A 25,938-nucleotide genomic window follows, 5' to 3' on the forward strand; every position below is an offset into this window, starting at 1 on the left:
TACATCCAACACCAGCTCCACTTCCTTGACCTGGTCAGTCAGGAGCTGCAGTTGGGTGCACTTCCTACAGCTGTAGTCATCAGGGAGACAGAGGTTTGCTGACATCCCACTTCTTACAGGAGAGTATTTCACTGCCCAAACCAAATCAAGGACTAAAGAATTACAGACAACAAAATAAAGAGCTTACCTGTGCCTTTTTACTGCTTGCACTCCCTCACCCAGGTCACTTACTCAGCCTCTTCTCACCAAAGCCTCAATCCACCACTGAACCCCTCCAACAACGGCTACTCTGCTTAACCTTAGCTTCTTTTTATTGGCTGCTGCCGATTAGCTAATTATTACTAACAATATGCAAGTGTGCCTCTTTAAGGGTCCTACTCACTGAAAAATGAACAACAAGCACAGAGATTCACCTCTTTTGAAAACTTCTTCCTCTTGTTCCAAGTACCGGCTCCCACTCAATGATTGAGGCTAACCTCAGCATAATGGTTCCCATGAGACTCAAAGGACAGTCTTGTGGAACCATTATTCTCCAGGGAGGGGAAAGCAAAGTGAAGGGAAAAGGTACTAGCACAGAGGCAAAATTAAAATAAATGCTAAGGCTAGAGGGAGGTGAATTGTGTAGAATTTGCTGAGGGAAACAAGGTTCAAAAGGATATTTTTCTATTTAAAACTAGCTATGTGAACTAATGGATGATGCCTTTAAATCATTTTTTGAAGTTCTTGTAGGTTGTATTGGAAGTATTACAATATTTTAGTCCAGTTTTTTCTGCTTTTTTTTTGAATTTTTTTTCTTTCGCTTAGTTTGGTTTGATATATTGTTTATAATTTTTCTTACTGTTTTGGGTTTTTTTTCTTTTATTATTATAATAAATCTTTTTCTTTTATTTTATATTGATTCACTAACAGATCATTGGATCTACAGATTTTTTTAATGCTTTATTGTTCTTTATGATTATCCATGTAATGATTGTTCTCCTGATCTCTTTGTATTACATGTATAAACATTGATATATTAATCTGCATTAATTTGAAAACTAATAAAAAGATTGAAAAAGGAAGTATTACAGTATAACTGATGTAATAAGTTTAGCTTTTTTACATCCATAGCTTCTGTTGTTAGCTGACCTCCAGGAGGGGTAGTAAGACCCTACAATTAAATTACATCCTATTGGCCTAGTTGTTGGGGGAAAACAATGAAGAATTGGGGAAGGACATAAATGGATTTGTACCAGGTAAGGTCAGATTAGTCTATTGTGAAACAGTTCACAGTTAATAAGCTACCAATGTTCATCAGGTTCACATGAAGAATAGCTCCCTCAGTGAAGTGGATAGGGCAGTAGGCACCTATAGAACTATGATGATTACGTTTTGGAATAAAACCTAGTGGGGGAAATACTGAAATTAAAGAAATTTGAAGTCACTTCCTTTCTCAAAGCAGTTCGCTAGAGTTTTGCAGACAAATTGATATGGACGTGGCTGTAGTGGATACTAACCATACGTTATGTCCTAAGATATAATGGTCATCAAGATTATCTATTGTTACTCTTCTAACAAAGTCTACAAATAGATTCAATTCTGTTGGGTTAATTTCTTAAAAGAAGATTCTGCATAATTGCTTATCTGCCCTTCAGTTATTCCAGTTTTTTAAGATAGAGGTTCAGACGGTTCAAAAGGATTTCCCTCCATTTGAAAGTTCCAGCACTTGATTCTTGTTCAATATCACTGACTTTTCTTTTCCAGATTGCAAAGTTACGCCAACAACTTCAACGTAGCAAACAGAGTAGTCGGCACCACAGAGATAAAGAAAGGCAATCTCCTTTCCATGGCAACCATGCGGCTATTAACCAGTCACAGGTAAGACCACAAAGGTGCTAGATGCATCACTTTGACTGTATTCTTAGAATCATTAAGATAATGATAGTTGAATTTTTTGAGACCCTTTTAGTATTTCCAAGGCAAAGCAAAAAACTGCAGGTGCTGGAAATCTGAAATAAAAATCCAGTGCTAGAAATGTTCAGCAGGTCAAACAGCATCTGTGATGAGAGAAACAGTTAATGTTTCAGACCAGTGTTCTGATGAAGGATAATTCACCTAAAACAAACTGTTTCTTTGTCCACAGTGGTTGGCCTGTCCTAGAGTCAGGCATTTTGTTTTTGAGTATTCTAAGGATTAGGTAATGAATATTAGTTTTTCTACTTCTATTCCTTGTTTTTTTTAAATATAAGATGATATATAAAAAATGTTTCATCTACTTTATATCCCCATTCCGTTCCCCCCAGCTTTATGTATCAATCACTTTTAGATATTTAACTTCCTAATTCCTCCATTAACTGAAAATGCCTCTGGTTTGCCTCAGAATAATAGTGAAAAGGTTGTAGGTATTGCACAGAGACGCATATCTTTGAGATTCAAATGGTTCAAAAGTCACTATAGCTGGGAAGTCTCACATGCAGATGGAACAGGTACAGCTTAAATGTGGATTTATCATTGTTGACCTTGTTGCATTTTGACACTTTTAAAGTGAAATTTGAGATTTCTTTGCTGCTTGTTCATGGGAATTGTATTACACATATTCACTTGATTTCGACATGCCTTCAATCAATTGATGAGTCAGCATGTTCAAATCCAGTCCTTGCTCAAAATTTTTTTCCATTTATTGTGTAATTTCTCTATCTTGGAATATTGTGGACTATTGTAGATTGCTTACTTTAAACTTGGAGATTTTCAGTTGATTTCTAGGTGTTAATGCAGTCAGTTGTAATGAAAATCAAAATAATGTCCTTTTTTGAACATCTAATTTAAGTTCCAGTATTCATTGTTATAAGATTAAAGAAATTATATAAATGACTCGTAGAGAATCTCGTTCCTATTGAAGGAAATGATTTAAAATTCGTACATATTTGTCTGCACAAGCACGATTATTTCATAAGATTAACTGTACATGCCACATTTTTGAGTCCTTTGAAAAGGAAATTAAGTGCTTTACCAAGTATGTGAAGAGTGCAGTAAAAATTTACTGGAGTGCTTCCACTGGTAACTGATTTCAGTCCCATGATTGGACTGGAGAACTTGGGATTGTTCTGACTGGAGAAGCTGAGACTGTTGCCCCTGGAGTAAAGGTGGCTGAGTAGTTATTGCCCAAAGGTAGAAACAGGAATGCAAGGGAAAACACGTTTACATGCCAAGTGGTTCTGATCTGGAAGGGTGACAGAAAAAGTTGGTCATGGCTTTTGAAAGAAAATTGAATAGTTACATGAGGGAAAAATATTTTGCAGGACTGCAGGGAAGAAGCAGGAAATGAGATTGATTGGATTATTCTACCAAAAACCAGCGCAGGCTCAATCGTCCAAATGTGTTATCTACATACCATGACTAAGTTGGCATGGAGTGGCTGAATATTTGATTCAATAAAATAAAATGGAACAGAGCATTCAATATATGATGTAGTGGACACTTATCCAGCCAGATGATCATACATTATAATCTACACCCTTGTCCACCCAATATTAAATGAGAATTATTGTACCAACTTGCTCAGAAAATGAGCTTGATCCATGATGCTGAGCAGTTTTGATTTGTTTTTGGGGTGCTTGAAATCATTCCAAAGCAAAAGACTACAGGTGCTACATATCTGGTCAGCTGTACACACAGATAAAGAACCAGGATTATCATTTAAGGTCATTGACCTTTCATAAAAATTAGAAAGAAGTGGGTTCTTCCCAGTTTTAAGATGCAGAGAACAAAAGGAAGGTGCTTCCAATTTTTGACTTTTTTTTGTGAGGAGAGAAAGATGTATCAATTCTGCAGCAGCCCTACAAATGAAAGAAGATAAAGGAGTAGGATTTGTGATGCCAGTCATCCCAGAGGAGAAGGGGTAAATAAAAGATGAAGATGTGGGGGGAAAATAGGGTTTGCAGTAATGGACTGGAGTGGCAGATGTTGATGAAATTGGGGAAACTCTTTGATTAAGTACAAAATGCTAGGAATAGAAAATGAGTGCCCAGCAGGTCAGGCAGCATCTGAGGGTAGAGAAGCAGAATTGACATTTCAGGCCAATGATCTTCCATTGGAACTGGGAAAGTTGGAAATAAGTTGCAGGGGAAGTTGGGAGGGCAGAGAATATGGCAACCTGAAGAAACTAAATGACGCAAGTGATGATGGTACCAGCTAAAAGTGTGGTCATGGTATTTCTGGGGAGATGTAAATAAGAAGAGATGAATAATATTGACGGTGCAGATTAGAAGAAAGATCTTGTAAAAGTGGTAATGGAAAGCAAAGAAAGTAAGAAAAGATGTTAAAAAGTTGGCAAGTAAAGGATTTACTGTATGGGAATTTTAATAAATATGGGCAAGGCAATCAAGGACAACAAGAAAATGGCACTGTATCTAATTTATTTCATTTTCAGAGCACTTCTGATTTCACTGTACACTTGTTTTCCAATTTACACAAGCTATTCTCATGTTCATGTACAGTTCCATATTACTTTGTGCCATTACACCTACAGTCTTCGTCCCAGATCTGGCTATTTCTGACCAAATCTTTTTATCCCTTATCACCCACTTTTACCTACCCATTTCCTTAATCCAATCCAAAGGGGGCTGAGGGGTTGGGGAGGTTGTTTGGGGGGGAGGGGGGATGGTGTGGAATTGAGAGAATTAAGTATTAGCAATTAGGGAAGAACTTGCGTGGATTTAAAAAAACATCTAAAACATGAGGTCTAATCCTTGCTTCTGTTTGTCTACTTTATATATTAAGTTCTTGGATAAAAGATTCATCCCATGACCTAACAAAAGAAGCAAAAAAATGCAACTGCCGGAGGAACTCAGTGGGTCAGGCAGCATTTGCAGAGAAAAATGGACAGTTGACCTTTCGGGTCAGGACCCTCCATCTGGGTTAGATTCAGATGAAGGGTTTCGACCCAAAATGTCAACTGTTAATTTCTCTCTATAGAAGCGGTCTGATCCACTAAATTCCTCCAGTAGCTTGGTTTTTGCTCCAGATACCAGCATCTGCAGTGTCTTATGTCTCTATCTGACAAAAGGAGATTACTGCTCACTGAGCCAGTCTTGATTTTTTTGATATGGTTAATATGTACTGCTTTTGAGGTGGAGTTTGAATGTCCAAGGTTGCAGGTGATACTGAATTAAGAAGTGTAATGTGGAGAAGGGAGCAAATAGAGGGGTGAATTTCAATACAAGTGTCAAGTCATCATTTTGGGTCTGAAAGACCAATTAGAATATCTTGTTGAGAGAGATCAGGAGCTACAGAGGACTGAAGATTTTTGGGTAACCATAAGACATAGGAACAGAATTAGGCCATTCGGCCCATCGAGTCTGCTCCGCCATTCGATCATGGCTGATTTATTTTTCCCTCGCAACCCCATTATCCTGCCTCCCCATAACCTTTGACACCCTTACTGATCAACCTCCACTTTAAATATACCCAATGACTTAGCTTCCACAGCTGTCTGTGGCAATGAATTCCACAGATTTACCACCCTCTGGCTAAAGAAATTTCTCCTCATCTGTTCTATAGGGACATCCTTCTATTCTGAGGCTGAGCCCTCTGGTCCTAGACTCTCCTGCTACTGGAAACATTCACTCCATGTCCACTCTATCCAGGCCTTTCAATACTTGGTAGGTTTCAATGAGATCCCCCCTCATTGAAAACTCCAGTGAGTACAGGCCCAGAGCCATCAAATGCTCCTCATGTTAACTCTTTCATTCCCTGGATCATTCTTGTAAACCTCCTCTGGACCCTTTCCAACGCCAGCATATTCTTCCTTGGGTATGGGGCCCACAACTGCTCACAATACTCCAAATGTGGTCTGACCAGTGCCTTATAAAGCCTCAGCATTACATCCTTGCTTTTATATTCTTGTCCTCTCAAAATGAATGCTAACATTGCATTTGCCTTCCTTAATACCAACTCAACCTGCGAATTAACCTTTAGGGAATCCTGCACGAGGATTCCCAAGTCCCTTTGCGCCTCTGATTTCTGAATTCGCTCCCCATTTAGAAAATAATATACCCCTTTTATTCCTTCTACCAAAGTGCATGACTGTACAATTCCCTACAGTGTATTCCATCTGCCACTTCTTTGCCCATTCTCCCAACCTATCCAAGTCCTTCTGCAGACTCCCTGCTTTCTCAACACTAACTGCCCCTCCACCTATCTTTGTATCATCCACAAACTTGGCTACAAAGCCATCAAGTCCATCATCTAGATTATTAATGTATATCATGATAAGTAGCAGACCCATCACTGACCCCTGCGGAACACCACTAGTCACCAGCAGCCAACCAGAAAAGGCCCCCTTTATTCCCACTCTTTGCCTTCTGCCAGTCAGCCAATCTTCTGTCCTTTCCTGTAATACCATGGGCTCACATCTTGTTCAGCAGCCTCATGTGTGGCACCTTGTCAAAGGCCCTCTGAAAATCCAAGTAAACATAATTCACTGACTTTCCTTTGTCTATCCTGCCTGTTACTTCCTCAAAGAATTCCAACAGATTTGTCAGGCAAGATCTCCCCTTAAGGAAACCATGCTGACTTCGGCCTATTTTATCATGAGCTTCCAAGTACCCCCAAAACCTCATCCTTAGCAATAGGTTCTAACATCTTACCAACCACTGAAGTCAGCCTAACTGGCTGTAACTTCCTACCTTTTGCCTCCCTCCCTTCTTTAAGAGTGGAGTGACATTAACGTTTTCCACTCCTCTGGAACCATTCCTGACTCTGGTGATGCTTGAAAGATCACTACTAATGCCTCCACAATCTCTTCAGCTACCTCTTTCAGAACCCTGTGGTGTAGTCCATCCAGTCCAGGTGACTTATCCACCTTCAGACCTTTCAGCTTCCCAAGCCCCTTCTCCTTAGTAATAGCAACTACACTCACTTCTGCCCCCGACCCTCATATTTCTGGCACATTGCTGGTGTCTTCCACAGTGAAGACTGATGCAAAATACTTATTCAGTTTTTCCGCCAGTTTTTTGTTCCCATTACTACCTCTCCAGTATCATTTTTCAGCAGTCTGATGTCCACTCTTGCCTCTCTTTTACTCTTTATATATCTGTAAAAACTTTTGGTATCCTCTTTTATATTATTGACCTGCTTACCTTCATATTTCTCTCCTCATTGCTTTTTTAGTTGCCTTCTGTTGGTTTTTAAAAGCTTCCCAATCCTCTAGCTTCCCACTAACTTTTGCAATATTGTATGCCCTCTCTTTTGCTTTTATGCTGCCTTTGACTTCCCTTGTCAGCCACAGTTGCCTACTCCTCCCTTCAGAATGCTGCTTCTTTGGGATGGACTGCTCCTGTTGCATCTTCTGAATTACTCCCAGAAACTCTTGCCATTGCTGCTCTACCATCATCCCTGCTAGGGTCCCCTCCCAATCAGCTTTGACCAGTTCCTCCCTCATGTCTCTGTAGTTACCCTTACTCAACTGTAATACCAAAACATTTGATTTTAGTTTCTCCCCCTCAAACTGCTGGGCGAATTCCATCATATTATGATCATTGCCTCCTAAGGGTTCCTTTACCTTAAGCTCCCCAATCAAATCTGGTTCATCACACAACACCAAATCCAGAATTGCCTTTTCTCTGGTGGGCTTGACCACAAGCTGCTCTAAAAAGCCATGTTGTAGGCATTCTACAAATTCCCTTTCTTGAGATCCAGTACTAACCTGATTTTCCCAGTCTACCTGCATATTGAAGTCCCCTATGACCACTGTAACATTGCCCTTCTTACATGCCTTTTCTATCACCTGTTGTAATTTGTACCCTACATCCTGGCTACTATTCAGAGGCCTAAATATAATTCCCATCAGGGTCCTTTTACCCTCGCAGTTTCTTAACTCTACTCACAAGGATTCTACATCTTCTGATCCTTTGTCGCTTCTTGCTGAGGATTTGATTTCATTTTTTTACCAACAGAGCCACCCCACCCCCTCTGCCCACCTGCCTGTCTTTTCAATAGGATGTGTATCCTTGAATGTTTAGCTCCCAGCTGTGATCTTCTTTCAACCACGACTCTGATGCCCACATCATCATACCTGCCAAGTTCTAAATGTGCTGTGAGCTCATCTATCTTATTTCGTATACTGCGTGCATTCAAGTACAACACCTTCAGTCCTGTATTCACCACCCTTCTTCTCAAATTTGTCTCCATGTTGCCTGAAGTTAAATTCTTATTCTTTCTAAACTTTCTGTCTCATTCTTTATTTCTCTCCTTCCCTTTTACTTTATCCATACTTTTCCAATCTGTTGAACCCACCCCCCTACTATTTAGTTTAAAGCCCTAGCCACAGCCCTAGTTATTGTGATTCAGCAGGACCCTGGTCCCAGCATGGTTCAGGTGGGGCTCGTCCTGTCAGAACAGCTGCCTCCTTCCGCAATACTGGTGCCAATGTCCCAGAAATTCAAACCCACTTCTCCCACACCAATCTTTGACCCACACATTTAGCTCTGATCTTATTGACCGTGTGCCAATTTGCACGTGGCTCAGGTAGCAATCCAGAGAGTATTTCCTTTTTGGTTCTGCTTTTTAATTTAGTCTCTAGCTGCTCAAATTCCCTCAGCAGAACTTCTTTCCTTGTTCTACCTACATCATTGGTACCCACATAGACCACAACAACTGGATCTTTCACTTCCCATTCCAAATTCCTCTGCAGGTCAGATGAGATGTCCTGAACCCAGGCACCAGGCAGGCAACACAGCCGTTGGGTCTCTAGATCCTTGCAACAGAGAATTGTGTCTATTCTCCTGATTATCCTATCCCCAATTACAATTACATTTCTCTTCTCTGTGCCGTCTTGAATGGCTCCCTGAAGTATGGTGCCATGGTTCAGTTGCTCATCTTTCCTATAGCCCCCACTCTCATCTGCACAGGGAGTAAGAATCTCAGACCTGTTGGACAAGCTCAAGGGCTGAGGCTCCTCCAGCACTACCTCTTGGATCCCCCTACCTGCCTCACTCACAGTCACACCTTCTTGTCCCTGACCACAGATCGAATTTGAAGCAGCTAATCTAATTGGTGTGGCTGCCTCCTGAAACACAGCATCCAAGTAACTGTCGCCCTTCCTGATGTATTGCAGTGTTTGAAGCTCAGATTCCACGTCATCAACTATGAGCCAGAGTTCAACGAGCAACCCACACTTGCTGTAGATGTGGTCACCGGGAGCCACAAATGGGGTCCACCAGCTCCCACGTCATGCAGCTACAACACATCATGTGATCCTGCATCCCTACTTTATTTAATTTGTTGTAATTTGATGTATTTTTATTTAACTGTTTAAAGAAAAAACAGCCAGAGATTCCCACTCCTACACTGGTCTACTCTCAGAATGGCCACTCTGCTTTTACCCTACCTTCCTTTTATTGACTGAGTTGCCAAACACTTAGCCAATCACACAACTTTAAAAAATAAACTGCTAGCTCCTCCCCTCTGCTGCTCTGGCTGCTGCTGCTACTGGAGAAAAATCCCAATAAATGTAAGCTAGCACAAGGGTGCAAAAAGCATTCATGGCTGAAAGACAACGTTGGCCTTTATCTCAGTGAGAATGAAATTGAGGAGGAAACGTGGAGCTATAGTCAAACCACAGGTGGAGTGCAGCATTCCATGCTGGTATTGCATACCAGAAAACAATCTGGTTTTTAAGGTTTGAATATGAGGCTTTTTAAAATTAATTCACAAGGGTAGAATCAGAGAAATGGATTTCTCTGATGCAGTGTGTTTTAACCTTTGGTACAGGGACCAGCTGGCTACTGTGCTAAACTAATGGACCTCTGAGGTCCTGGTCATTTCTAGCAATTTTTTTTAAACTGCTGGAATTCTGTTTTTTGAAGTGAAGAAGATGGTTGATGAAGGTAGGGCAGTGGGTATTGTCTGCATGGAGCTTGTCAAATGAAGTCTCTTCTTAGTAGGCTGGTCCAGAAGATTAAGGCACGTGGTGAGTTGGCAAGTGGAATACAAAATTGGCTTCATTATAGGATACAAAGGGTTGTGATGGAGGGGTGTTATTCTGACGGGAGGTTTGTGACCAGTGGTGTTCCACAAGGATCAGTGCTGGGAACGCTATTGTTTGTGATGTATATAAATGATCTGGATGATATTATCGGTGGTCTGATTAGTTAGTTTGCAGATGACAGGGAAATTGGCAGAGTTGTGTTTAATATAGAAGGTTGTCAAAGGGTACAGCAGGATATAGATCCTTTGGAAATTTGAATGGAGAAATAGTAGATGGACAAGTGTGAAGTGTTGTATTTTGGGAGGTCAGATGCAAGAGGAAAGTCCACAGTAAGTGGCATGACCCCTGGAAGCATTGTTTTACAGAGAGATCTTGCAGTGTAAGTCCATAGCTCCCTGAAAGTGACAATGCAAATAGATAGGGTGGTAAAGAAGGCCTATGACATGCTTGCCTTCACCAGTTGGGGCATTGAGTATAAGAGTCAGGAAGTTGTATTGCAGCTGTATAAATGTTGGTCAGGCCACATTGACCAGGAGCATTGTGTGCTTTTCTGGTTGCCCCATAACAGGAAGGACGTGAAGGCTTTGGAGAGGGCGCAAAAGGGGTTCATCTGTCTGTTGCCTAGATTAAAGAGTGTTAATGTTCAGGAGAAGTTGGACAAACTTGGATTGTTTTCTCTGGAGTGTTTGAGGTTGAGGGGCGACTTGATAGAAGCGTATAAAATTGAGAGGCATAGCTAGGGTAGGTAGAGTTTCTCAGGGTAAATGGCAAATACTGAATGACATAGATTTAAGGTGAGAGGGAGAAAATTTAAAGGAGATTTGCAAGGCAAGTCTTTTTTTTACACAGAGTGGTAGATCCCTAGAATGTACTGCCATGGATGAACAGCCAGTGAGATACAAACCTCATTCAAGGAGATGGTGAGCCAAAGGGCCTGTTCCTGTGCTGTGTTGTTTGATATTCTAATTGTGCATACGAGTTTGAAATTAAATGAAATGGCAATATAGCCATTTAATGAAGTTGAATTATCTGAAACTGGTCCTGTTTAGTGTGGATAATGAAAAATATGATATTTCTGTTGAAGTTTAACATTTTGGAAGAATTCTTTAAAAAGAAACGACTATACTCACTCCATGTCAAAGTTTAGGATGAATCCCTAAGTGTAATATTTGTAAAGATATAATTAAGGTCATAATAACAGGGTCAAAGTCTCTCTGTCGCACATGATAGATCCTTTAGCTTCATGCCCTTGTCTCTTGGCATTTCCAGCAACTTGTCCTCTAATATGGGTAACTGCAAGTTTGAACAGATGACTAATCCATTGCTTTTCTTTCTGTGGATCAGAGTCTGCGGGGAAATGCTTTTCAGTTTTTTGGAGACTTGATTTTAAATGGGTTGATATTATTTTGCTTTGGAGAGAGAAATCAATATTTCTGCTGTTGTCAATGGACACAAATGCAAATAACCGGAACATGTTTTAGCACTTGAGCCTAAATTTTACTTTCCAGATTTGACACTTTTTAAAAGCTGTGATCTAGTCCATCATTTTAAACAAAATGAATATAATCATTCTACACTTGTAAATCTAAATTCTATGTCCCTTAGAATATCCTTGCCTGCACACTAATTTAGGTGATTGAAGTAATGAACTGTATCTGCCAGATATGCAAGCTTGGAGGGCATTGTAAATACAAAAATTGTTCATTCAAGGAAAGCTTTTGCGACAGAAGACATTCAAGTTCACGTTGCGATTCGTGTTCTCAGTACATTATCACCACTCTTAAGCATGTGAAAATATATGATGGTGGTCTGCCTCAATTTCTTCACACGTAGCATCAAGGATGGAAGAATTTGAGAGCATTTACTTTTGCCAGATTTCACTGTTAATTATTATTATGCTCTTGAGACAATTTCTTGACTGCCAATGCCTCTCTATGAATGAAGCAATGTGTTGCTTCAGCAGCTGGTGTAACTTCCATCATTCTGGCCACTATACCTAAATGCCTGCCTTTCACTGCGATCACTCTTAGTGAAAATTCCAGTAGTCCCACTGGAGTCTATGCCCTGTCACAAACTCATGCAGAAATCAAAATTTCAGCACCAGTTGTATGTTATGGCAGTTCTTCACAGCAAAGTAAATCTTTATGAATGGCCCCTTCATAGGCATAGCATAGTTGACCCTTCTAACTGTATTGCAAACCAGCCCGATGTTTTCAGTATCAATTAATTGGGATTCAATATCTTCTGCAATAGCAGTAATACGTAACACGACATCATTAGGCAAAAGAATGCCATTAATTTTCTTGGCAGTTAAAATCATGCAAGACAGGTTTGTATTATTAAAGGCATTATTCAGTCTTCACCTACTGTAAATGGTGATTTGCATCTGGTAATGCAGTTGGCTAGAAAATATGAAGCTTTTTAACATGTCTTCATGTGCTGTTATTGTAGTAGTTTTGTTGAGACGGCACTTCCTTGTCCTTATTGGAAAAATTCCATTGGCATTTAAGTTCCAAGGGCTTGGTCTCGAGCTGATGAATCATTTCGGTAGGTTTTATAGCATCTTTGCTCAGAATCAAACCACATATAATGTTCAGGTTTGTGGTATTCCTCTTCCTGCGTGGAATAAACCCAGACTTAATGTGTTCATTGTATTTTCTGCTGAAGGCCAGAAGCTTGCTTGTCTTTTTTTATCTCATTGCTCACCGCAAGTTTCATTTGTTACAATTCCCCACAAATTTACAAATGATTGAATTTCATCTGCTTTGACATGTGTAGGCAAATCAATACCCTTATTTAACTTGCTGGTTTGTACCTTGATTAATATCAGTTGTAAAGGGCTAGTATACCTAATTTTAAATGGAAGACCCAAAGTGGAGCTACAACCAATCTGAAAGTAAGTTCCAATGAGTTGTTTAGGATTTCAATCTATGGAACCCAAGGACTGCTTGTCATTTTTCCTTCTAAGCTATATATCACTTTTAACTAATCTTGGAATTAAGGAGCACTTTTTTCCCTTTGAAATTCTGGAACTCTTGTGTTGTGGATGCTGAGTAAATATTTTTATGACTGAGAATAAGTGTTTGGAATTGAAAGGATATGAAAAAGGCTTTAAACAGGGTTGAACTATGGATCGTACATGAACCAATACAGTAGTATAACAGACTTCTAGGGCTAGATGACCTGCTGTTTCGATGCAAAGAGGCATTTCCTCGTCCAAACAGGCATATTTATCAGATGTATCTAAGATATTGTTACGCTCATTTACAATATATAATTGAACAATGTAACCAGTTAGGCAATACTGTTTTTTTACATTAAAGCTGAAATCTTAAGGTTGTCAAGCAGTAAATTATGCCCATTCATGTTCCCTGATCAGCAATATAATGGGTATATTCTTCAGTTCTGAGAAAGGATACCTGACCTGAAATATTAACTGGTTTCTCTTTCCACAAATGCTGCTTGACTGGCTGGGTTCTTCCAGCATTTCCGTTTTATTCCAGCATTTCTGTTTTATTCCAGCATCTGCAGTTTTATTTGTTTTCTGTTATTTTGTGCATTTAAATTTTGTGCCATCCTTATTCAAATATGTTGCAATACTTTTTGAAAAAAAGACAGAAGTGAGCAAATGTCAGCATAAGTGAGAAAAGCAACAAACTTGTGCTTTGTGAAAATTTAAAGTTTCAGCATGCACATTAAACTTGGTATGTTGGAGACATGACGATTCTGGGAATTTTTCTGTTTATTGACTGTAAATTTGCATCTGAAGCTACAAAAATATAATGCAGGACCTGCTACCCCAGGAACCAGTCTGATGAATCTTCCCTGCACTCTTTTATGATAAAGACGTCACCTGCCAGCTCTTGCTCCAACCCTTTCCTCCACCTTTTTTATGTTGTCTACTTCCCTTCTTTTTTTCAGGCCAGATGAAGGGTCTTGACCTGAAACGGTAACTGTCCTTTTCCCTCCATAGATGCTGCCTGACCTCCTGAGTTCCTCCAGTGTTCTGTATATCGCTCCAGCTTGACTTTATCAACTTGAAGCTTCTTTACATCATTCTCACTTCTCACAATTCGACCTAATCTTGTATCAGCAGCAGACTTGGCAAATTTTTTTTAAATTTTATTTACAGCATGGTAACAGGCCCTTGCGGCCCAACGAGTCCACGCCACCCATTTTAAACCCAAATTAACCTATCCGTATGTCTTTGCAATGTGGGAGGAAACCGGAGCACCCGGAGGAAACCCACGCAGATACGGGAGAACGTACAAACTCCTTACAGACAGCGACGGGAATCGAACCCCGATTGCTGGCGCTGTAATAGCGTCGCGCTAACCGCTACGCTACCGTGCTCTTTGCCAAATGATTGACATAGATTGTGAATAGCTGGGGCCCATATTACGCACTGAACTCCATATTACCTCACTCACAGCATTACCATCCTGCTGAAGACCTATTCAGACCTATTTTCTGCCTGTTCCCCTTTTTTTTTGATCCACGCAATACATTAATCCCAATTTCATATGCTCTTACCTCATTGACCAACTTCTTGTGTCAGAACTTATCAAAAGTCCTCCAAAAATCCAAGTGCACTTCCATTCATCAATTCTACTGGGTACATCCTCAAAGGACTCCACTATATTGGAATGATATCCCTTTCATAATCTCTGTAGACCATCTTCAATCCTATCCTTTTCTACATGTTCTGTTATTAAATCCTTCATTTATATAGGTATTTCCCAGGTTACGTAACACTTGCACAAATTCTACTTGACGTTTCCAAAAAAAATGCGCTTTGCACAAGTATGTAAGTAACCACATAGGTAGGGTGTATCTTTTGTAGACTCTGATAATAGCTATATGTGTAACTGCTCACGAAATTGCTTCAAATTAAATTTCTGCTGCAGTAGCTATACCCAAAGTTGTTAAGAATAGTCATATATTCATGCTAAAGGAGAAACCTGATATAGTGACATGATATGAAAACAGGCAAACTTTAACTCTGGTATTCTGTGCTCTGGTCTAATCTAGTCTGTTGTGAATGCCCTAGTGAAGAACAAAGAATGGACTAAAGAACATGTAAAAGGCTTGGCATTAATGAAATCCATTGAGGCAATGATCTGGATCTGTTCAGAAAGGAAAATATTGTTAACCCCAGTAGAGAATCAAAATCAATGGTATGTGTCGCTTAGCTGCATGATGATTCAGGAAAAGACTAAAAGTCTTCATGAACATTTGAAAGTTAAGGATGAAATGGGGAACTTGGGGCAGTCAGGGGTGTTTAATTGGTTTAAGGCTCATGTGAATATGTGTAATGTGAAAATGTATGGTGAGACGGCAGACGAGGAGTTTCCAAGTGTTAACTGAAATCATTTGTGAGGGGGTTATTTAACTGAGCAAGTTTTTAATTGTGGTGAGCTTGGTCTATTTTGGGAGAAGATGTCAAAGGATAAGAAATCAGTGCCTGGATTTAAAGATGCCATGGATTAGTTAACTTGGTAGTTGAGTACTCAATGGTCAACATAGTCGGCCCACAATGTTGTGCTGACCTTTAAACCTCGCCTAAGACTATCTAACCCCTTCCTCCCACATATACCTCTTAAGACCTGTGTTGTATGACTCTCCCTCTCCCATTCCCATTTCCATTCCCATGATACTGACTGTATAATATCCAGACTCGAATGAGCAGCAACCTATCCAAACGTAAATTGTAAAAACTTAACCCATGTTCTTTGGCTCCTGCCAGAAAGTTCATTTCCTTATCGTACATTCAATTCCAACCCTATTCCCACCTGTTCGTATGTGGAGCATCCAATTCCATATTTTCATCAGAAAGACCAAGAATTTCTATTTTTGTACATTACCAGCCTTCAATCTTGCTTGACTCCTTTTCTTCTGTAACCTTTATCCATCCTTTTGTCATCTTCACAATGTTTTCATTGTTCTATAGTCTCATATTTCTCTCCTGAGTTGCCTTAAGTATTGCAGCTCCTTTCTCCCATCCCTCACCCTCACCTATAGTATATAATGTGTTGTGGCCTCACACCTCCTACATCTATAATCTCCTCTAACCTCTGCACTTGATTTCTAGTCTCTTGAACGTATACCACATAAGGCCACATCATCAGTTGTATTTTCAGCCATCTAGTCTCCTTTGATTTTCCTTGGATGTTTTGGTCACCCATCAACATTCTTGTACGTTGGAGACCATTTTGTCTGATTATGCTCTTGTTCAATGTTCTGACATTTCTCTTATTTAATATTATGGCCAATTTATGTTTATTATATTAATTGTATTAATATTATGTATTTCAAAACACAGTTTTATGGTCTTGTCTATTATAAATCAAAAATATGTTTCTGTGCTTGTGTGCATGCTGCAAAGGAGACTGGTTTTGTTTTCTCACTGTCTCATCTGTTGTCAGACATTGAATGAGAATTGGCCAAAATCTTAAGCTTCTGATTTATGTTGCAGTGCATTTCTGATAAGCATGCAGGCAGATGGCTGGCAATTTAACAAAAGTCTCATAGAAAGCAATTGCTGTTGGCCAGATGTAAGCAATCATTAAGCCTATTGTGCAAAATAAAACCACTGTGTGATTGCCAAATCTGTGTGCAGTGCAAGAAAAAATGATCTTGAATTACTCAGGGGCACCTTAATCATGAAGTTAAATGCAAGAGTGAGCTAGTCAGCTTAAGTAGCACATTGACAATATTTAAACTTTTATTTACTATCATTTGTGGTGGAAGTCCTCTCCTGAGAAAGGAGAGCACCTTTATTACTGCTGTATACAGCACTTCTGCAGACTATGTAATACTAACTTAAAATTTAAGTGCATGTGCTTTCCTGTTTTGCTACTTCTGTAATAAGTCTTCAAAAGCACAACATCAGTTCATGGTGCATAATTTGTACACCACATCACATTCTGTTATGCATTGATGAGAAGAAATTATTTGTTGAAGTCTGTTCTCGAGTGGTTGTTATTTGCACTGCAGCAAATTCTAACCAAAGCCAAAAATGCAAAACAAAAATCACAGAGCTTAATATGGATGGTAGATGCCTGATCGATGTTTGCTCTGGTTAGATCTAGGCCCCTTAGCCAGAACAAGCCATTTAGGACTAAAATAAGGAGAAATTTCTTGACGCAGAAATTCTCTACCCTGAAGGGCTGTAGGGGCTTCATTACGTGAATACAAAGCAGACATTGATTAATTTCTGGATACGAGAGGAATCGAGTGATATATGGATAGGGTAGGAAAATCATATTTGGGGTAGAATAGTTAAAGCAGGCTTGAGGGGTTAAATGGTCCACTTCTTCTGGTTCTTATGTAAGAATGACTTGTACCACACAAAGTGAAAATCAAGCTACATGGGTCAGGTAATGATTACAGAGCTGCTGACATTCTCCTTGCACATTTCCGGTGAATCCCATAATTGGTTACTACCAGTTGCATGTTCCTTAATGTTGATTTATTGCTGAATGGAATTGGGAACCTTGGATTGAATTTAACTACATGATCATGGGTGCAGAATGTAGGCAATACCCTGTTGACGTGTTATGTTTTCAAGATTCAAATCTTCAGAAACTCGTTAATCTTTTTACCTTGTTAATTTCTGAAGAGTTGTCCATATGTTTTAATTATCTTTGCATTATTGAATGAACCTGAAGACATTTACACATCTAACTTCCAGTAACCACTCCCACTGCCCCCTTTTTTCCCCTTACCTCACCAATACATTACCCCTTCTCTTTTTCCTCCCCCAGCCTCTCGATCTGTCCATCACCCACACACTCCTCCCTCCGGTTTTTCCCCTTACCTCCTTCCCTTTATTCCATAGTCCACCCCTCTCCTATAAGATTCCATCTTCTTCAGCCCTTTGTCACTTCCACCTATCACCTCCCAGCTTCTTGCATCATTCCCACTCTCCGCCTCCCTCACCTGGATCCATCTCTTCCTCTCAACTTTTTATACCAGCTGTCTCACCTCTTTCTTTCCAGTCCTGGTGAAGGGTCTCAACCTGAAACATTGACTGTCCATTTCCCTGCATAGATGCTGCCTGACCCATTGAGTTCCTCCTGCATTTTGTGTGTTGCTCCAGATTTCCAGCATCTGCAGTCTCCGTTATACATGTCTACTTTATACCAAAAGTCACTGGTCCATTAATGTGATCTTGCTAAGGCTTTTTAGCTCAAACTAATAATCCCTTTTTCAGAACTTAATTCTTTTCAACATTATACTTTTATGTGGAGTTCAACTGCATTTTTCTCATGTACATGGTATTACAGTTCAGTGGATTATAGTTTGGTCATATATCTCTGCCCTTTATACTCAGCAGGATTAGGTTTACACATCATCTTTGATCAATTTAAGACTAAAGCTGCAAGACCTTCACTATTTCAGTTGTGTTGCTATTGAATAGGGTGTGTTTGAGGGAGGCATTTATTTGTTGTCTCTCTGAGAGCATTGTTCGGAAGAGTAAGTGGTGATTGGGGAAAAGGAATTTGCACCAGTTTGGCAAATATTGATAGCATAAATTGTGGCAATTGAGGAACATTTGGTTTTGATCAGCAGAAGTGGCCATGTATATTTGTTTTACAAATGACTCCCAACAAAAACTAGTAGATACTCCAAAGGCAAGCTAGTAGCACCACCTGTCCACTCAAATTTTTAAAAATTTAAACTTTTTTTTTAATCCACACAGATGATTTATTCTAATCCTAATCTGTGTAACTAAATTATTAAGTGTACTTTGTAGTGGCAACCCATATCAGACAATAGCAAATAAAGTTCAATGAACAAAGAATTCAGTGAACAGGGAATGCACAAATATTTAATTTGTTATATCTGGTTGGGAGGCTGTCCTTTAGGTTGCATTGGATCATGTGAATGATTGGATGAGAGGATCAAGTAATATATCTAGATTTATTGATAATACAAAGCTGAGTGCCAATGTTGTGCGGAGGATGCTGAGAGGCTTCAGGCATTATAGATGGGTTAGTTGAAGTGGGAAGGATCCGGAACATGGAATGTAATGGGGATGAACTTAGTAGTAAAAAATAGAAAGGCAACATTTTTGTGATCTTTTTGGTCCTGCTTTTCATTTTAGCACCTAGATGTTCAAACTCTGAGCAAAAGTTTTCTTAGTTATGCCTATGTACTAGCACAATTTTTAGAACCCATATGAACTTGAACCAGGGATATTGTACGCAGACTGGGCCTAGACTCTTGAGTTTAGAAGGAAGAGAGGTGATCTTGCTGAAACACAAAATTCTTATGGGGCTTGCTCATTAGGGAAGATGCATAGCTGGTTTCCCTTAGCTGGGATTTCCTGAACTCTGGCTCATGGCCTGAAAATAAATATTTGGTAATTCAACTCAAAGGTATCTTCTCTCAAGCAGGCTGTGGAGCCTTGGTTGCTGAGTAGTGTCTGGAAGTCTTTGGAAATCAAAGGAATTGAGAGAGATGTAGGTCAGTAGTATGGAGGTAAAAGGTTCATCTTGATCTTATTGAATGGGGGAACAGGCCCAAAGGTCTGAATGACCTACCACTGCTTGTTATGTTCTTGTGGCAGTTGCAGGGTCATGACACACAGCAGTATCTGGGGTCATTTGCATACATAATGTTCTGCTTTAGCATTCCCGTGTGATGTGCCAGCAGGCTTCCAGACCAGGTTCATTCTGGTTTTATACTTCATGGCAGATGTGTAATGGGTCTGGTCCAGAATGATACCCAGCTAGTTTGAAGTCATGGTAAAATCCCTACGCATGACAGGTCAAGTTCTTTCCCCACAGCAATATTCAGATAAATACTGTCATGTCTGGATTGAACAGATTTGAAATTGAAAATGACTAAAGGAAAATAACTTTCAAGTTGTCCCCACCTCTAGAGTTGGAACCTGTAGTAGTGTCATTAGCATAGGCAGTCTGCAATTTGGTGCAGATTTTATCTGCCATCCTGATGTTAAAAATGTTTTTTTACAGGCCATTGTTTACTGTCTTGTTACAAACTATGATAAGACACAACTTGTCCCTCATTAAACTGGTAAGCCTTATGTTTTGTAGCATTGCAAGATACTTGAAAGTTTCAGTAATGGGTCTTTGCCCCTTGCAGTAGTACATGCTGTTGACAAATTTAAATATTTGTTCCTGTCTTTGGATAATTCTGGAACCCTGCTCTGCATGGTTGATAGTGAGTACAAAAGCATAGTGGCTTATCCAAACATCTTTGAATCCAGTTTTATCCAGTTGAAAATGAGCCATTTAATAATATTACAGAGAAAGCCACCAAAACAAAATAATTAAGATGCTGATATAGTCCGCTATTAAGGCAGCATTAATGCTTCAGATCAATGACCTTCTTTCAGAACAATGGAGAGAATGGAAGTGGGGTGATAGGCTTTAGAATTGCTGGCTAATTTTTCAGACTTTAGAATGAAGTAGCTCTTTCTGAATATCAGGTTGTGAAGGATGTTGGTAGCAAGATCAAGAAACCACAATCTTCTATTTGGACCTTAATTTTAAGCAATTTGGGAGAAGAGGGCATTTATCTCAGCAGCCTTAGCAGATTGATAGAGTTGTATTCACTTTTTGATATATCCATTCAAAGGACGTGGGTTTCGCAGACTGAGCCAGCATTTAATTGCCTATGAGATGGTGGTGGTGAGCTGCCTTCTTAAACCATTGCAGCCCTTGAGGTGTGGGTATACTCACAATGCACTTAGGAAGGGAGTTCCAGGATTTTGACCATTGATGGTGAAGGAACAACAGTACATTTCCAAGTCAGGAGGGTGTCTGGCTTGGAGGGCAACTTCCAGGTGGTGGTATTCCCATGTTTTTGCTATCCTTGTCCTCCTTGCTGACAGAGGTCATGAGTTTGGAAGGTGCTATCTAAGGAGTCTTAATGAGTTGCTGCAGTGCATCCTGTAGATGGTACAAACTGCTGCTACTGTGGTCAGTGGTGGAGTGAGTGAATGGTTGTGGATGGGGTGCCTATCAAGTGGGCTGTTATGTCCTGTATGGCATCAAGCTTCTTGTGTTGTTGAAGCTGCACTCATTCAGGCAACTGGAGAGTATCTCATCGCACTCCTGACTTCAGCCTTGTAGGTGGTGGACAGGTTTTGGGGAGTCAGGAGATAAGTTGCTTGCTGCAGGATTCCTGGCCTCTGACCTGCTCTTGTAGCCACATAGTGTATATAGCTACTGCAGTTTAGTTTCTGTCTACCATAACTCCCAGGATATTGATAGTGGGGAATTAATGATTGTAGCGCCATTGAATGTCAATGGTGAAAATTGCCGAAAAGCTGGTGTGTCAAGTTGCATTTTGCAGAGACCTTGAGAAGCTCTCTGTGCATTTGTTTTGAATGGTTGCCATTACCATGGAGTTGATCAGGAAGGTGACCTGCGATAATGTCAATATTATAATTTGGACCTTGTGGAGGCAGTAAAAGGGCATCAAGCTTGCTGAGCAATTTCCAGGGTTTCTTGCTGGAGTTTGAGGAACCCAGATTTTTTAATGGTATCTTTCCATTATAATGTGATTTCAACTAGTGGATCCAAAACTGCTATTGCTTTATTTGAGTCCTGGTTCACGTTGAATTCTGTCAGCAATCTGTTATTATCTTGGGAACAGTGTGCCACACATTCTTCCATGTAGCCATGTGAGAATCTTCTAATAGCTTCCAAACTCAGCAGTTGTACAAAACAATCATTGCTGCTTTGGGGAAAGTGGTACTGTTTGGATCATGTTCTCGATGATGCATTTGAAGTTGGGTCACAAGGCTTTATGAAAATTCCACTTGGTTGCAGGATTGAGTTCATTAGTATCCATGGATGTACGATATTGGATTGTTGTCATGTAAGGCCTTGAGTATCTTCCTGGACTAAGCATTTGGGGTCACTAGTCATAAAATGGAGGTCCAGTGAATATTCCTTCAAAGAGGAAGAAAAAAGTCTTGGCTGGTTACATGAAATTAGGGATGAGATCATTTAAAGCCAATTTCCCATGTTTGGTTGCTATGGCATCTTTGTAATTAGCGGCAGCTGTTGAAATTTTTGTGTAGCTGGTGTTTTGATGATGCATCTGGCAGTGTTATGATTTTCTTTTGTGACCCCACATCTGGACTGATGAAGGGTCTTGACCCAAAAGGTCGACTTTCCATTTCCCTCCATAGATGCTGCCTGACCCGCTAAGTTCCTACAGCTTTTTGTGTGTTGCTCCAGTCCAGCATCTGAAGTCTCTTGTGTCTCTGATTTTTTTAAAACTCCTTGAGAATAGCTTGGCAGGAGGATGGAGACCCAAGGATAGAATTGAAGGAGGTAAAGCTAAGCTGGAAATAGAATCAGATTTAGTATCACTGACTTAAATGATGTGAAATTTGTTGTTTTGCAGCAGCTGTACAGTGCAAAGACATAAAATTACAATAAAAATTTTACAAAAATAAATAGTGCAAAAAAAAAAGGAATAACATGGGCCATTCAGAAATCTGATGGCGAAGGGGAAGGAGCTGTTTTGAATCATTGAGTGTGGATGCCACCTTTCTGAGGTTGAAGATGTCCTTGGTGGGGAGGGTTGTGGCCATGATGGAGCTGGCTGAGTCTACAACCCTCTGCAGCCTCTTGTGATCCTGTGTATTGGAGCCTGATATGTGTTCTCCCAACTTCCCCTTCCTGAAGTCCACAATCAAATCCTTGGTCTTGCTGACATTGAGTGCAAGATTGCTGTTGCGACACCACTCAACCAGCTGATCTTTCTCACTCCTGTACGCCTTCTTGTCGCCATCTGAGATTCTAACAACAGTGGTGTCATTGGCCAATTTATAGATGGTGTTTGAGCTGTGCTTAGCCATTCAATCATGAGTGTAGAGAGAGGGGAGCAGTGGGATAAGCATGTATCCTTGAGGTGCATCAGTGTTGATTGTCAGTGAGGAGGAGGACTTCAGATACAAAGAGAAAGGGGAAGACAAGAATGGGGGGCAATGATGGGTGATAAGTAGTGCATGCAGCATTCATAACAAGATGTGCTGATGGTGCAAATAGAAACAAATCGGTATGATCTGATTAGAATTGTGTAGAAAGCTAGGAACTGAATATTCAGGGGTGTTTGACTTTTCGGAAGGATAAGCAGAAGAAGAGGATGTGATGTAGCTCTTTGACGGATGCAATCACTGTAGTGGGAGTAATAAGCAAGGGGACATACCTCCAAAATAAAGGACTGGTCATTTAAAACTGAAGTGTGCAGAAATTTCTTGGAGTTGTGAATCTCTGGAATTCTCTGCCCCGAAGTGTGGTGGAGGCCAAATCATTAGATAGATAAATATTTTAAGGTAGAGGAATCTGGGTAATGGGGAACTGGCACAGTAGAGGAATTGAGGTGAGCATAGGTCAGCCATGATCACATTGAATGGTGGGGCAGACTTAGGGCCTATTTTCTTGTGGTGACATATAGAATCAGTTTGGGTGGAGATAAAAATGGTAAAAAGTCACCAGTGGGATTAGAACGAGAGATCCCTGAACACTTGCTATATTGTGGAACAGAGAATAAATGAAGAATTAAGTGGGGCTTGTAGGAAAGGTATTGTAATAATTGTGGCTGATTATAATTGTTATCTGGATTGGACAAAGCAAATTGGCAGGGATAGCTTTGAGGATGAGTTCTTAGAGCAAATGGGATGGTTTCTTACAGCAATCAGGGAGAAAGCTATTTTAGATCAAGTTTTTATAATGATACTAGTTAATTAATGATCTCAGAGTGAAGAATCCCTGGAAGAATGTGATCGTAGTACAGTAAAATTTTAAACTTGGTTTGTGGGTGAGAAGTTTGGAGTGAAACTAGTCAATTAAACTTAATAAGGGCAATTATAATGATATGGAGATATTTTGGCTAAAGTGGACTGAGAAACCCAGATTAAAGGGTAAATTTGTTTGTCTGAGGCTGACATTTAAGGAGATTTTTCTTAAATCTCAAAGATGCATTTTGGTGAGAGGCTTTGTGAGAAGGATGCACCGTGGCTAAGAAAAGGCATGCAATGTTGTGAAGATTATTGGTAGGCCTAAAGATTGGTAAATTTTTGGAAGCCAGGAAAGATGATAAATGTTATAAAGAGGGAGAAGATGTCAAAAATATAAAAACATATGATAGCTTCTACAGGTTTATTTAGAAATAGATTAGCCAGAGTATTTTTTGATCCCTTCGGAAATAAGATTTAGGATTAATGGGAAATCAAGAAATGGCAGACACCTTAAGTAGTTATTTTGGATTGGTCTTTATGGGAGAAGAAGCTATCCATTGTTGTTGGAATGTTTTTTAATCAAGGGAGTGGGAGGAACTTAATAAATATTTAAAAAGAAAGTACTGGGTAAACTGATGGGGCTAAAGGCTGATGGGTCATCTGGACCTGATAGCTTGCATCCTCACATTCCATATTTGAAAGGGTATTGGGGGAAGTGTAGAGAAGGTTCACTGGGCTGATCTTTGGGATGAAGGGACTGAAGAAAGATTGAACACAGTAGGCCTTGACATATTGGTGTGTGATCTTACGGAAACATGAGATTCTGAGGTGGATTGACAAATGGATGCTGAGACGATGTTTCTTCTCGTGTAGGTATCTTGAGCTAGGGGCATCATTTCAGAATAAGGGGTCTTTCATTTAAGATGGAGGTCTAATGGTCTTATGCATATAGAGACACTTTTTTCCCTGTACCTCTGCAACTTAGTGTTTCTCTCATGCTCATCAATCTCCCTTTAATTTTTTTTGCCAGTAACCTAAACAAGGGCAATTTACAATAGTTAATTAACATACCAACAGGTCTTTGTGTTGTGGGAGGAAACTAGAGCACCTGGAGAACCTTGAAAACAGTGCGGGAGAGATTATAATGGATAACAAAGAGATGGCAGAGGAACTAAATGAGTATTTTGCATAAGTCTTCACTGTGGAAGACATCAGCAATATACCTGATAGGGGTCTCAGGGGATAGAACTGAGTTCAGTCAAGATTACTAGAGAGAAGGTGCTCAGGAAGCTAAATGGACTAAGGACAGATAAATTTCCCAGACTGGATGAAGTGCACCCTTGGGTTCTGAACAAGGTGGCTTTAGAGATTGTGGAGGCATTGGTGATAATTTTCCAGGCATGAATAGACTCTGGCATGGTTCCGGAGGACTGGAAGGTCGCAAATGTATAAGAAAGGTGCGAAGCAGCTTAAGGGAAATTGCAGACCTATTAATCTGACATCAGTGGTCGGAAAGTTATTGGAGTCGATCCTCCAAATGACAATCCTCATTTGGACAAGGTTATGGAATACCTAGAGGTCCAAGCCAGCATGGTTTCATGAAGGGAAGATCCTGCCTGACCAACCTACTGGAGTTTTTTTTTGAGGAAATCTCAAGTAGGATGGATGATGGAGAGGCTGTGGATGTGTTGCATTTGGACTTTCAGAAGGCCTTCGACAAGGTGCCACATGAGGCTGCTAAATAAGATGAGAGCTCATGGAATTACAGGAAGGATATTAGAATGGGTGGAGCATTGGCTGATAGGCAGAAAGCAAAGGGTGGGAATTAAGGGATCCTATTCTGGTTGGCTGCTGGTTACCAGTGGTGTTCCGCAAGGGTCGGTGTTGGAGCCGCTTCTTTTGAAACTATATTGATGATTTAGATTATGGAGTAAATGGTTTTGTGGCTAAGTTTGCAGATGACACCAAGATAGGTGGAGGAGTAGAGAGTATGGAAGAAACAGGAAGGTTGCAGAGAGACTTAGACAGCTTAGGAGAGCGGGCAAAGAAATGGCAGATGAGATTCAATGTTGAGAAATGTGTGGTTGTGCACTTTGGAAGAAGGAATAAATGGGCAGATTATTATCTAGATGGGGAGAAAATTCAGAGTACAGAAGTGCAAAGAGACTTGGAGGTCCTTGTGCAGGATACCCTAAAGGTTAACCACCAGGTTGGATCGGTGGTAAGAAAAGCGAATGCTATG

General features: G+C 40.1%; 1 protein-coding gene across 1 annotated transcript in view; it reads left to right on the forward strand.

The window, feature by feature from the left end:
• LOC127573584 (protein FAM117B-like) overlaps window positions 1-25,938 on the forward strand; it is a 157,994-nt gene that overhangs the window by 94,639 nt on the left and 37,417 nt on the right. Inside the window, 1 exon segment of the mRNA XM_052021948.1 lies at window positions 1,744-1,857. Coding sequence (XP_051877908.1) covers window positions 1,744-1,857 — 114 coding nt within the window.

Source organism: Pristis pectinata, chromosome 1, assembly GCF_009764475.1.
Source record: "Pristis pectinata isolate sPriPec2 chromosome 1, sPriPec2.1.pri, whole genome shotgun sequence".
NCBI classification, from domain to species: Eukaryota; Metazoa; Chordata; class Chondrichthyes; order Rhinopristiformes; family Pristidae; genus Pristis; species Pristis pectinata.